At 37.1% G+C, this 14,451-nt stretch overlaps 2 protein-coding genes across 5 annotated transcripts in view; both read right to left on the bottom strand.

Moving 5' to 3' along the window:
- LOC136848134 (extracellular matrix organizing protein FRAS1-like) overlaps positions 1–14,451 on the bottom strand; it is a 362,812-nt gene that overhangs the window by 172,395 nt on the left and 175,966 nt on the right. The window lies entirely within an intron of this gene.
- The window catches only part of LOC136847947 (UDP-3-O-(3-hydroxymyristoyl)glucosamine N-acyltransferase-like), a 42,693-nt gene continuing 35,095 nt past the window's right edge, over positions 6,854–14,451 (bottom strand). The window contains exon 2 of the mRNA XM_067119967.1: positions 6,854–6,938. Within this exon, the coding sequence (XP_066976068.1) occupies positions 6,854–6,938 (85 nt within the window). The remainder of the gene's footprint in view (positions 6,939–14,451) is intronic.

The following is a 14,451-nucleotide window of genomic DNA, read 5'->3' as shown; positions in this document are numbered from 1 at the left end:
TATTATTAATGGTGTAGAGCAGTGTATGGCTCTAGTAACTGTATTTTAGGATGCTTTTTCATCATTATTTTGATTGAGATTGTTTAGTCATTTGTGTGGTCCTTAAGACTTGTTTATTAATTTTGACTGCTGCTGTTAATATTTAATTATGTATGCTAAACCTGGACTCACTTGTATATATGTATATATCTTAGTATAATAAATTAGTTTAAGGTAATTTTTTTGTTTCGTTCAGCTCCTTCCTCCTTTGTCTGCCTCAATTTCTGCCAGTCATTCCAGTTCCGATATTTTTGTATTTAAAGAACCTGTTGAACCGACTGTGGTTCATAACATTTGCGACCGTGACAGGATCGGTTCTGTTTTATCTGGCAGGGTTTGACTGGGCACTGGCTGAGAGAGAGAGAGAGTGTGTGTGAAGTGTAAAAAAAATTTTTTTTTTTTCTGTTAAATAAGGTGTGAGGTTTAGTACTTCTGTTGGGACAATCGTTTGCCGATTGTTCCCTTGATGGTTGTTGCCTCCTTACTTTTTTATTTTTTCTTTGAAGGAAAGTTGACGTCTGTCGCGTTGTCTCTGACAGTGGCAGTCGGGTTTAACATAGCAGCGAGTCAGGTTCTCGGCAGCTTTATCAACATGGAGTCTTTGTTGGAACAGCAGGTATTCTTACCTGTTGGCCTCATCAGCTGAAGGATGGTGGGATAGCTAAATCATAGCCTTCCGTGGATCTTCCTGCATAGCAGCAGACGTGCTGTTTCGACGTTTATCCTGTAATTCATCTGTGATGATGACTGTGTTCCAGTTGAGCAGTTGGTGGCTGCTTTGGTGTCTTCACAGGAGTTCGTCTGATTGCATTCATCCTTCTTGACAGCTGGGTCTGTCGTGTTATCTCCACGGAGATTGAGATTGTGTTTATCGGTGTTACCCCGAGTGATTTCATGTTGTTGCTTTATCATTTGTTTGTTTGATTATGCTGCCTGTTTGTTTATTGGCAATGTCTGTTTATCTATTTACGCTGTCTGTATTGTTCTAGTAAGTGATGTTATTTTGGCATAATTATTCATTTCATTGTTATTATTAATGGTGTCGAGCAGTGTATGGCTCGGGTGATGATTTTCATTACATTATTATTATTAATGGTGTCGAGCAGTGTATGGCTCGGGTAATGTTTTTTTATTGCATTATTATTATTAATGGTGTAGAGCAGTGTATGGCTCTAGTAACTGTATTTTAGGATGCTTTTTCATCATTATTTTGATTGAGATTGTTTAGTCATTTGTGTGGTCCTTAAGACTTGTTTATTAATTTTGACTGCTGCTGTTAATATTTAATTATGTATGCTAAACCTGGACTCACTTGTATATATGTATATATCTTAGTATAATAAATTAGTTTAAGGTAATTTTTTTGTTTCGTTCAGCTCCTTCCTCCTTTGTCTGCCTCAATTTCTGCCAGTCATTCCAGTTCCGATATTTTTGTATTTAAAGAACCTGTTGAACCGACTGTGGTTCATAATACACACACAAACACTCACATATATAGATATACACAGTATGTGTGTGTGTATCTGCGTCTGTGAGGGTGTGTAACGTGTATGTACTCGTATGTACGTATGCATGCAGACGAAACAGTACATACTGAAGACAGTAATGAGAAAGTGCTGATTACCAAAATAGTCTGAAAGCGATTGCAAGGGGAGAAAGTTGACTTCAAACGTGTGTAATAGTCAAGTTATAAGGGTAAATGAGAACCAGGAAGGTGAAGCAGTGAATGTTACTATGGACGGTGAGTAAATGGTAAATTTGTGAACTAATATTTCAGATGACAGTAGGATATAGGAAGAGTTGTGTCCTGGTGTAAGTCAAAGGAGGTACAAACAAAGAAGGTACCAGGATGAGTACAAAAGATTGGGAGGAAACCTGGGAGTGTCTTTGGAAGCCACGGTTGGAAGTTTGAAGGGACTGTTAAACAAACTCTTCTCTAGGGAGGTGAGTGTGGATACAGAATGCAAATGACAGCTGGAAACTGTAGAAATGACTTGTTAACGTAGCATTTTTGGTATAAGAAGAACTGGAGGGATAACAAATGTGACGACACTCTAATGTGGTAAAAGGGTTAGTGAAAGGATGATCAGAGTGCTTTGCGATAGTTTGGTCACGTGGCAAGAATAAAAGGTAAGTTAGTGAAACGTGTACATATTACCTTAGTTTTGGAAAGGAGGAGGAGAGGAAGATGTGGAAAAATGATGGAAATACTGAGTGAAAAACTTAATGGGAAGGAGACATCAGCATCCAGGACGTGAATGAGTTTGTGCAAGTAACAAGTAGGTGAATGGCACAGAATGTGCTGAGGGGTTCGATGCACTGCAAGTAAGCCTTCTGAGTAGGTTCATGAAGCGGCTAATAATGTAGAAGTTTTCTGCACAGTGGATTCATCCACAATTTTGCAGTTACAGAGTGAACGTGACATGATCACTGACCTTTTTTATTCTTGAGAAAGACTCTTTTGGGGGAATCGGCTTAATGGTTAGAAATACACACAAATACACAACACACATACACACACAAACACATGTGTGTGTGTGTGTGTGTGGAAAAATAAAGTACCAACTTATTAAAATAGTGCAAAATACAGTAATGAAAATGGGCTTTTTCATTCAAGATGATGAGGATGAACGAAAAAATCGGACATGGCAACACTGCTATCTCACAGAGAGATTCTAACATATAACCTAACGTATTAAGTAAAACCATATAAGTGTCCGTATACATAATTCCACGGTATTAGATTCTAGAATGATAATATTCAATACACAATTCCCCAATCCTTATTCGGGACAAATCCAACTGGGAATCTTATGGCACGTCAATCTCCCCGGGCTTCAGTGAGGGCTCATTTCTTCCTCTATATAAGGGCCTATAAGGCGCGGGTCCTAATGAAAAAGTCGATCCGAGAAAATTAATAAGACTATAAAAATTTGCAAACGCCAAAATGAGATTTCACGGAAAAAAATTATTTGAACCGTAAAATTAGTAGACGCCAAAAATGAAGTTTCGCGAGAAAACGCCAAAGTGGAACTCCAGACATAAAAGAAAACCAAATGTGAATAAACATTGCCTTACATGAAGGTGGCTGGATAAAAATAGAGTTGAGTCATACGAGACATGAAACTAACTGAAAATACGTCAGACAACAATAGAAAATACATATTTGAATAACTGACATGTAAATGAATTAATAAAAAAAAAAATATGACGATAAAAACCGGTTGAGTGGGACTTAAATTAGAACTGATAAAAAACGAAAAAACTGTAAAATGGAAAAAAAAACTAAAATAAATTAATCATTGATGAGTAACTATGATGACAAATATTCTATACAGAAAACTAAAATATACATTAGACAGAAATAAACGACTATGTCAGTCCTATTAAAGAAGTGAAGCAAAAAAAAAAAAATTACATGATTTCACGGTAAGAACGCTGCCATTGTTAACAAATCTGTGAACATCATCATTTCTCTAAGTTATACAAAAATATGTCTGAAAAGAAACGCAAAAATGAGGGTTTATTCTAAACCGGGGTTATATTCATATTACTGTTGCCTTCCTCTCAATTAAAGAAGACGAGAGGGTGCTAAAGGCAACGAAATGTAAAATTAAAGAATGAGAATCGATTGAATCGCAAGCAGCTATGAAGGGATATTCCGGGAACTGAGCAGGTGAAATGGACATTCTGCCAAGATACGAATATTTTCTAATACCACTGCTCCTAATTACAGGATATTTTTGCAACATATATACATACATACATACATACACACCCACACACACACACACACACACACACACACACACACATATATATATATATATATATATATATATATATATATACATATATATATATATATATATATATATATATATATATATATATATATATATAAACATAAAATAACATTAAATATATGCATATAAACGCACACACACACACACATTCACCCACTCACAAATACACATACGACAGAAAAAAAAATGTTTCCTTTCCGTCCCATGGCAGGGCATCAAGCCATCACAAAAGAAATTTTCGACAATGCCATTTCTTCAGCTACGGAATGAACAGCAGCATCCATTAGCGAACCGTCGACCATCTTCGGCGCGCAAAGCGACAAGTAAAGTCGACGTTTGACAATCGCCCCCACTCGTTAAGTTTCAGCGTCACACAAAGGGTCCGCGAAAAAGATGATTTGAATTACGTAAGATAATAGGCTATTATATTGTGTATAAATGATGTATTTTTCTCAGGAAAATGATTATAAATGATCGTATGGGTTACGTAAAACGACATCTGTTTTAATCCTTTATATCAAAGCGCTAAAACGTGGACGAGGGTTTAATAAAGGATTTCTAATTTACAATGACCAAAAGCCAATTGAGAGAGAGAGAGAGAGAGAGAGAGAGTAATTCATTTTGCTTTTTTATTATTGATAAAAATGAACACGAGTTAAGACGCTAATCTCTGAATTTTAGTATTGGAAATGTTAAAAATTTACGCTTTAAAAATCTATAATAAATCTGAATGAAGTATATTATACAGAGAAGTATACAACTTGAATGAAGAGCACAGAGAATACCAAATTCAACCTGTTCTAATCTAAGGCCTAACACAATGGGGATGATTTTCCTTTAGATTTCTTCATTCTCTTGGTAGCCCTATGTCTGCCAATTACCCCACAGAAAAGACCAAATTGCCCCACTTAGCGTAATTTACCCTAGGTTGAGAACCCCTGGTCAAGAGTATACTCGTATTACGGCATGCCTTGTCCTTTTCGTTGGACGACCAAACAACGAAGCCATTTCTGAGCTCTGCTTCTTCCTCCAGCTAATTTTCAAGTTTACTTGTCCCTTCCACCAACGTCACTTTAGAGAAATAAATCAGTCAGTTAATCTTCTCCTTCGTTTTGTCCACTCATTCCCTTTTAACTTTCTATTTCATCATCCAATCATGTTCTGTCTTATTCCCTTCATCCCTCTGAACTTTTCCACTTTTCTCTGCTTTTCCTTCTTCTTGTTCTTCTCCCTACGTGTTCCCCGCCTCCTACGTCATTTTCCTTGAAAGTCTACACTTTCCTTTCCTCTTTATGCTAGGTTTTTTCCCCTTCTCTCTCTCTCTCTATTTCTTCTGCTTACACCACCCCTCCCTCCCTCTTTCCCCTCCCACGCCTCTTCTCCACCCGCCCCCAAACCCAACACCCTTTCCTTTTAACATGCAGCCAGTGCACCTCCGCAGGAGTGCTTTTTATCAATCAATCAGCGAGTTGTTATGCACAACACACTTGAGCCTCATCCAGTCGGGATTCCGTTTCGCAATTAATGTCAATTAAAATGTACGAGATAGAATCTCTCTCGGACCCTGTTCCCCTAAAAATCTCATCATCTACTGTCAGGAGACTCATTTCATTCGTCATGTATAGAGGATGTTAACACAGCAGCCTCTTGCATATATTAATTGTCAGCAGTTCAGGAATTTCATCTCTATATATATATATATATATATATATATATATATATATATATATATATATTCAACAGCAATATAGAAAGGGATATAAAAACTTCACACAATAAGTACAAGGTATTAAAACTGCACATTTCAAGTAAAATCTGTAAATTTTAGGTCAAATACTTAAAAGCCAATGATACAAAACGAAAATAAAGGCATATTCATTCAGTTAGAGGTTGCAAAAGGAGTAGAGATTATAATATTTCACGTATATTTCCTTTTTTACCCATCTGAAGATTTTCATGCATGTGAATGTAAAGACTGCACTCACTGAAAATTTCATTCATATAATAAGGAATTCAGTGGTCTCCGAACTCTACCAACTTTTCCTAAAATCTCCCCAAATGAAAATAAAATAATCGTGTAACTTATAGATAATTATATGAAAAACCTGCCCATACTTGGCGTCCTCAGCATTAATGGCTGTCGGGACTCACTGAATGGAGCCAAATAAGAGAGTCCTTAACACATTTAGGATCCAACCCTGGATAAAATAGGAAGGTCTGAATGCAGGGTTAACGTTTTACATTTATAAAAACGAAAATAGAAAAAAACCCCAAGCGTTATTTAAACTTGTAAAGAACCTCACTTATAGTTTGGGGTTGGTGGTGGCGTTCTCGCAAATCATTAATTACCCGCATGTTACTTTCTTGTAAATTTTATTCGTAAAATCATAAAACCTGAAATTTTTCTTGGAAAAGATTCGATCTAAAAATAGTTGTTGCATGTGAATGGGGGCTACATAAAAAGGATATAAAGAATAACAAAACAAAACCCAATCCTCAATAAAACCTTTGATGTAACCTTGACCCTGTACAGGCCCACCTTACTGAAAAACTTCATGGTATCTCCTTCGGGGAGTAACGTAACCGACATCACCACAATGGAAACATTTAAAAAGAAATTGAAAACTCTCCACGTTTCCTCTGCAATAAAGGGAGGGGGGGATTGTGGGGGGGGGAAGGTTTGGGGTTCTCGAGAAACCAGCATCATGCAAAACTGCGAACTTGAAAGAAATCCTTTGAAAAAACATAAACAATAAGGCTTTGGACGGAGGTGAAGGGGCTGCAATCAAATTCCAATCACTATAGCAAAAAAAAGGAAAAAAGTTCTTCGCTATTCTCTGTAGAGGAAGAAAAGTGGAAGGAGGAGGAGGAGGAGGAGGAGGAGGAGGAGGAGGAGGAGGAGGAGGAGGAGGAGGAGGAGGAGGAGGAGGAGGAGGAGGATGAATAATAGGAGGCGGTAGAGGGAAAAGGGTAAAAGAAGAAAAATGCAAAAAGTAGGAAGATGTTTATCACAGTTCATTCTCACTGTGGACCACAAAATTTCGACGCACACGCCCACAGGAGAAGCGCGATTCCATCTCTGCGGTTACTAGGCTGCAAGTATGCAAATACATATTCAAATATGCTTACTTATTCAGACAAGATGTATGTATCAGCATTATTTACAATCCCATGAATAAAAACGAACAACTTAACCAGTTCGTGTGTGGCAAGCATACCCAAGACCCAGGGCTATCTGTCCCGGAAATCAGAAGTAAACATACCCATTAGTACGAACGAGATCATTAACTCGAGAAATATTCTAGCACTACCGCTGTAGGTGCTAGGAAGGTCAAGCAGGCGAGGGAGAGTAAGACATCCAGTTGTTACAGCTTCCTAAACAAGATACAAAATACAGAATTCCCAAATAAGTAAAACAACAGAAGCAAAGTACACTACAAAGAAAAATAATTACATAAAGAAAAACAAGACAGGCACACATTCACATACACACATACATGCATGTATATATATACAGTATGTATATGTATATATATACATAAAATCACATATAAAGAGACTGAAAAATAAGCATAAAAACACCTAGATATATCCAAAGTTGTAGATGCAAGGCTGCAATGCCTAGTACCTGCACGACCTTTGACCTCGACTTCGACTAATTAATTTTTTTGGGGTCAGTCTGGCATGGTCCGATTAATTGCCGCAGCTGGAACTCCGGATACGAAGTCCGCATGTCTGGATTACGGACAAATTAACAGGCAGTTACTGCAGGTATAATTGCCCAAACACGCAAGGGAGGCCAATCATGGAATGGCGGACCCACAGGATCCGAAGAAGGAAACAATGCGGACCTAATGATTGACCCTGCGGGAGAACATGGTCACGAAGGGCTCCCTTAAAGTAGCAGTGAAAGCTACTGCTACAAATGGTAGGCAAAAAAAAAAGAATAAATAACATTAAATAACTGATAATAACAATATAGGATGATAACGAAGTGAAACTAAAACTTTTGAAAATATGCTTATACAAAAAATGTGGTTCTATTCCTTTTGAGCGAAGTTAATCTTCAGCGAAGTCATGTTGAACGAAGTAATTTGGAACGAAGCCATTTTGAACGAAACATTAAGGCCGAATGCTAATTTCAGCGAAGGTTGGTTTTAAGCGATTACCATGAATGGTTATTAGCTTTATTGGCCGCTATGTTTTTCAAACCATTTATTCAAAGATATCAGAAGCATTCTTAGTTAACAACTTGAATGGCCGTTGATGTTTTCCAACTCACTTCTTTTTTTCGTCTTCTTACTTGGAAATTTCAAACCAGTTATTCAGTTCTTAGTAGCATTTGAAGCTAACCCATCATGGATATTATTGTTTCCAATCGTGGAAAAAAAAATAGCTTCTACTGGTTTCATTTATAGAAAGGAAAAGGCTACTCAAACGACAATCACATGGCGTGGGGATAGAATTTGCACTGAGAAAGGAGAGCACTCGCATGCTCCCGATCCTGTTAAGGTCGGCGAAGAAAGGTTTAAAGAGAAAGTCTGCAAAGCTGCTGAAACAACGCATGATCCACCAAGACGCATATTCCAAGATGCCACTGCTGGTCTACCAGACGAACTTGCAGCAAAGATTGGCTCAGGGGCAAAATTGAAGCGTACCGTACTTTGGAGGCGAAGAGCTAAGGGGAACTACCCTCCACCCCCTCAATCAGCTGCATCCTTCGTTATCCCAGGAGCATTTTCCTGAAGTCTGCATCCTTGGCCAGGCTCCGCCCCCTAGCGTATTACCAACAACGATTGCATAAAATGTAACCTTTGAAAACGCACCTGTAGCTCACTTGTAGCTGTTTGAACGAAGGGTACCGTATTTTATAAGCAATTAATGCAAATATACAGGATATGGGCACTGTATAAAAGGCACATGGTGTAACAAGTTAGGTGAATAGTAACACTACACCTTGCCAATGTTGTCTATAATTCCATCTCACAAAGGCGAGATAATGAATTCAAATGCATAACGTTTTTACGTCATATTAGCTAAGACATATATATACTTGTATGTTGTATGACTTTTTTAATATTCGTGAATACTAATAGGACAGAGTAACCTACTGTCATTACGTTTAAGGTATATTCATTGATTAAAATACCCGTTTCTATTACCGATAAACATCCTCAGGAAAATGCGTCTGCCGTCTGGACTAATGTTCACGATATGACCTGCCCATGCTCACTTTTTATTCCTAACCTTCATTAAAATGTCCTCAAAATTATAGTTTCCCAACTAATCTCGGCAGAAAATCCTGTCTCCTTCAAGACAGAGACACTCATGATGCTCCGCGTCTCTGAGGAGGCAGTACACCACCCAGATGACTATACTTCATAATTGTGTAGTGGGCACCAGTCACCATATTACTATAAATAAAATAACACTATTAATAACACCTGAGAAATATGTAACTAAACTATAGATACTTTTTTTCACTCATTGTCAACTCAAACACGCCTGCAGCCTCATCTAGGAATAGATACATTAAAAATCAGGTACTATGTTTCCTTTTAGGATGACTAGTTACAATAATGATTATACAATGAAAATATATCTATATTACAAAACTTCTCCAGTCAGAGAGAGAGAGAGAGAGAGAGAGAGAGAGAGAGAGAGAGAGAGAGAGAGAGAGAGAGAGAGAGAGAGAGACACACACACACACACACACACACAACTGTATTAAGTTTCATGCTTGTGATCAATGTTAAGGGCTTGTGATCCATTTTTCGTCTTGTGACCAGTAACCAATATCATGGAACTTGGCACTGGCCACATTGCTCTTAAAATTATGGGCCAGGTTATGAGGACGTTTGGGCCCTGATGTGAGAGTTGACGGCCGAGGGGCGGAGCCTGTTTATATTAGTACAGACTTCAGGGAAATGCATCCCGGAATTCCTGCGGTCTACTTTCACGGGCGATAATTTCATTCTCCATGTCAGTGGTGTAAGTGATGAGAAAAGGGTTATAATTTTCGGCACTAATGAAAGTCTTCCCTGGCTGAGAGACAATCGTCACTGGTTAGCTGACGGAACATTCAAAACAGCTCCAAGTTTTTTTTTTTTTTTTTTATTTTTACAGTGCATGCACTGATAAAGGAAAGTGTATTACCTTGCATATATGTTTTACTCGCGAATAAATGCGAAGAAAGTTACATAGTAGTATTCAACAAATTGAAATTACTAGAGCCTTTGCTAGACCCTATCTCCGTTTTGATAGACTTCGAAATTGCTTCAAGAAATGCATTAACAGGCGCATTCCCGAGCTCAAGCATCGCAGGATGTTTCTTCCATTTAGGACAGAGTGTAAAGATGACCAATGTGGGACTAAGAAAAAAATATGTTAACGAAGAAAATGTTCGAACATTAATCAAAATGATGACCTGCACAGCATTTCTCCCTACAGATGTCATAACAGAGTTTCAAGCCGTACGTGATTTGGAAAATTATGATGAAGATATTGACGTTATTTTCGATTATTTCGAAGATAATCATATTTGCCGTCCAGTGACAAACAACCGTAGAAGAAGACTTAAATTTTCGTTATCTATGTGGAACGTTTTCAGCAGGTTTCAGTTGGATCTCCCGAGAACAAATAATGCCGTAGAAGGGTGGCACACTGCTTTCCAAGGCAGTCTATCTTGTAGTTACCCGACCGTTTGGCTCTTAATAGAGGCTTTAAGAAGGGAAGAGAGCCTACAAAGGTCGAAATATTTGGGAACAATTCCGGGAGAACCCTCACAAAAAAAGAGGAAATACGAGAATTTAGAAAGAAGAATTAAAAGCATTGTTGAAACAAGAGATTTAGAAATTACTGATTATCTGAGACACCTTGCCTACAATATTACATTTTGAATAGTTATTCTTTCTAGAATTTATGGTTTTTATTTCTAGAATATATTTTTTTTATTTAAAACTTTTTAATTTTTTGTCCATTTCACAGTAATAAAGATATTTCTAGTATAATTTTATTTCTATAAACTCTTTCTAGTATAGTTTTATTTCTATAACTTCGCTCAAAATGTCTTAAAAAACACAGAGGTTCGCTAAAACTAACACCGCTCAATATGACTCGCTTAAAATCCCATAATTTCTTATACGCTCAAAATGACTTCGCTCAATTTGACTTCGTTTAACTTGACCTCGCTCAAACGACTGGACACGAAAAAATGTAGCCCACTGTAAAAATAAGCTTTTCAAATAACGTCTGAAAAGTTATGTTCGTCAAGAATAATAAAAAATAAGCATGAGATTGCATATGAATGCATAAACCAAAAAGGAACAAAGTCGTTCAAAATACAGTAGGAAATAACGACGCTTGACAAGAAATTACTCTAAAATAACTAAGATATTGTTTTAAATGAATACATAAGCAAAATGCATTGTGCACAATAGGAATTTTCACTCAATGTATTTTGTCTCGTACCAAATAAAAATCTCCCCCCTCCTTTTTTTGTATTCCTATCAAATGCATAAGCTTTGGAATTATTTTACTATTTCAGTTTACTGTTTCATATGCACTTCCCTCTATTAGGAGGCGACTCTAACTCTTTTCGTTCAGAACTTCCCTCTCTCTACGTCCATCTTCATTTATCTCTTTCTTGAGACATGAGTTACATAAAAACACAAAGTTGGTCAACCGGCCAGACTCTTTGTATACTAGGAACAATGATTAACATACATGAATCTTTTCCAACCCTCTCTCAGAGTCAAAACCCACCCATTTCATTCACACTTATTTTCTTCTTCTTGAGACTTGCCACCAAACAGCCTGGTCTGTCGGGCTTCGCTTGAATTAAGGCCTGCTATTATTTTTTTCTTATCCATATCATGCCTGGATGTCACATAAGTGTGACCAAACGGCCACGGGTCACAGTGAGGCCCGACATCAGACACATCGAGTCAGTGTACGCTGCTGAGCAGACTGCTGACAAACAAACATCAATGCCATTATTTTTTTCTCTACCTAAATGTGTAACCCGACTTCGTGGAATGCTGTTATGGCGACGGGGAGATGACGTCATCCAGTGCTTTCGGTTCATTTATGCTGTGCCATGGCTGTTGTCTGCTCTCCATGTTGAGGAAACAGACCAAGAATAAACGCAGAACGAGAAAATACGTCTCCAACGGCAACAATGGACGAATTTAGAACCTTCAAGGACGAACTTTGTACGTAAAAATATATGCACTAAAATAACAACAACAACAACAACAATAATAATAATAATAATAATAATAATAATAATAATAATAATAATAATAATAATACATGACATTCCGAATCGTAACTCGGCAAGAAATTTTATGAAACTCAACCCATTTAAATATTTAGAGGCGGAAAAGAAAGACATTACCAACAAGATTTTGAAATCTTCTCACAACAACAACAATAATATTAACACTTTCGCAGCATTAGCTTTTGGAGAAAGGCACCGGAAGGGGACATCCTTCAGGTTTCTCATCATGTCTCTCGGGATGAGGTTGCTAGCCCCATGCAAGCCGGATGCTGCATCTCTCAGCCACGACCCACATCTGCAACTACGGCAATCGCATCTCATTCTAGATTACTCTTTAGACATCGGTCAGATTTCAAAAACGTTTTCATGATTTCAAGCCTTCTGAAGGTATGTGAGAGAGAGAGAGAGAGAGAGAGAGAGAGAGAGAGAGAGAGAGAGAGAGAGAGAGAGAGAGAGAGAGAGAGGACTTTACTTACAAATCTTGGTAGTCTTTGCGACAAGCTCCCCCAAAACATTGGACACGGCCGACCTCTGCTGCCACCTGACACGGTCGGAATTCTCACGTTTGCTGTCAAGTGCAAAAAAAAAAAAAAAATACTTGCATGCCATTAAAAGGAAACATCTTGCAATATCGCAAGACGTGGGCATGAATATCAACAGATATTTAAATCACTCTGGCATGCTGAAGGCAAAACGCTTCGGTTTATACGCTCGACAAACAAGTTTGTTTTTTTATATACATAAATGTTGAAATTTTCAGACACACTAGATGTTAAGCGTAAATCTCGAGATCATGACCTCCACGCAAAAAAATATTTTTTTCACGGCCGACGAAACAGGCAACTCAATGCAAGAAGGGAATTCAGAATCTTAGCAATAGATAAATTAAAGAATAATTGGGAAAAAAAGAGAAGGACTCAATCCATTCCTTTGCATCTACATATAATGCGGAATCAACTAGATGGCAACAGCACAGGCGGGGCAGCAGGTAATGTGCGAACACCAATTCATAAGCAAATAGTATTTTCCGTATTTGGGCACCATTAGACTTGAAGCCCTCCTGGGCGTCAACGCTTTAGCATTTCCTGCATGAAACGGCTTATAATAATAAAAACTTATAATAATAATAATAATAATAATAATAATAATAATAATAATAATAATAATGATGATGATTTAAAGGACTCGTAACATAATTACATCAAGTACTAATATCTTATTCATAATGTGCAACCATATGGCATTTGTCAAAATGTAATTCGTTAGCGTTCACAGACTGGAATAAAAGGATATCCAAAACAAAAGAAAAACGGATACTAAAAGTGTAATTAGTTAAATTACAGGTGAAAGTAACTGATAAATCAGATATACAAGTAAATTCACTTCTACACAATAAAGAACCATTAAATATTTCCGAAAAATTAACGAGATGTCACGACGCAGTCAGCGCTAGAGCGTCCACGGCACCGCAATAACCAATGTTTTTGCTATAAATACATGAAATCAAAAACCGCAAACCTCCACCAAAGGCTGAGCGTTCCTCACATCCACACCCTCCCCTCCAAAAACAAAAGATGTCTCCCAAAATTCAATCACTTGCAGCCAGTCACAAGGGTCACCTTTGATGAAGTTTTTGTCATACTCGACATATCAATATTTCTAAAGCGTAATCCTTCTAACAGACAAACCAGAACTGGTTTCTGAAACAAATGAGAAACAAAGAAACCGAAGCAATGACGTAGCTTCCTTTCTTGCCGGAGGTAAATCAGACGACTTATATAAAAGCATCAACATATCGCAAGTAAGAGGATATCAAAAAGATGACTAGGTTTCCGTTGCTATGCTGTATCTGAATGTGGTTCTAGGTCGGAACATGTTGATCAGTTTCTTATTCTGATGTTTCTTATACTAACCCGATATATATATATATATATATATATATATATATATATATATATATATATATATATATATATATATATATATATATATAATGGGTTAGTATAAGAAATATCAGTATATATATATACATATATATATATATATATATATATATGAATGACTTTTCCTGTAGTCGTTAAACACAATACCAGTATAAATGCATAAAGGTATAAGTTATTCACTAACAGTTCTGTAACTGTTTAAAAATATAAAGCACTTTATTTTCCTAGAGCTTTCGTTCTTTACGAAAGCATGCCATTTAATGAAAACCCTGACTTACAGTCAGACTATATAAGAATATTTACTGAATGTTTAATGCCTTATGGTTTATAAATCCAGTAAAGTGGGGTAGAATAGAATATAGAATTTAGGCGAAACGGTAAA

The sequence above is a fragment of the Macrobrachium rosenbergii genome, chromosome 18 (assembly GCF_040412425.1).
Source record: "Macrobrachium rosenbergii isolate ZJJX-2024 chromosome 18, ASM4041242v1, whole genome shotgun sequence".
In the NCBI taxonomy this organism is placed as follows: domain Eukaryota; kingdom Metazoa; phylum Arthropoda; class Malacostraca; order Decapoda; family Palaemonidae; genus Macrobrachium; species Macrobrachium rosenbergii.
Note: the sequence above shows the minus strand (reverse complement) of the source record. Positions and strands in the feature narration are given on the sequence as shown.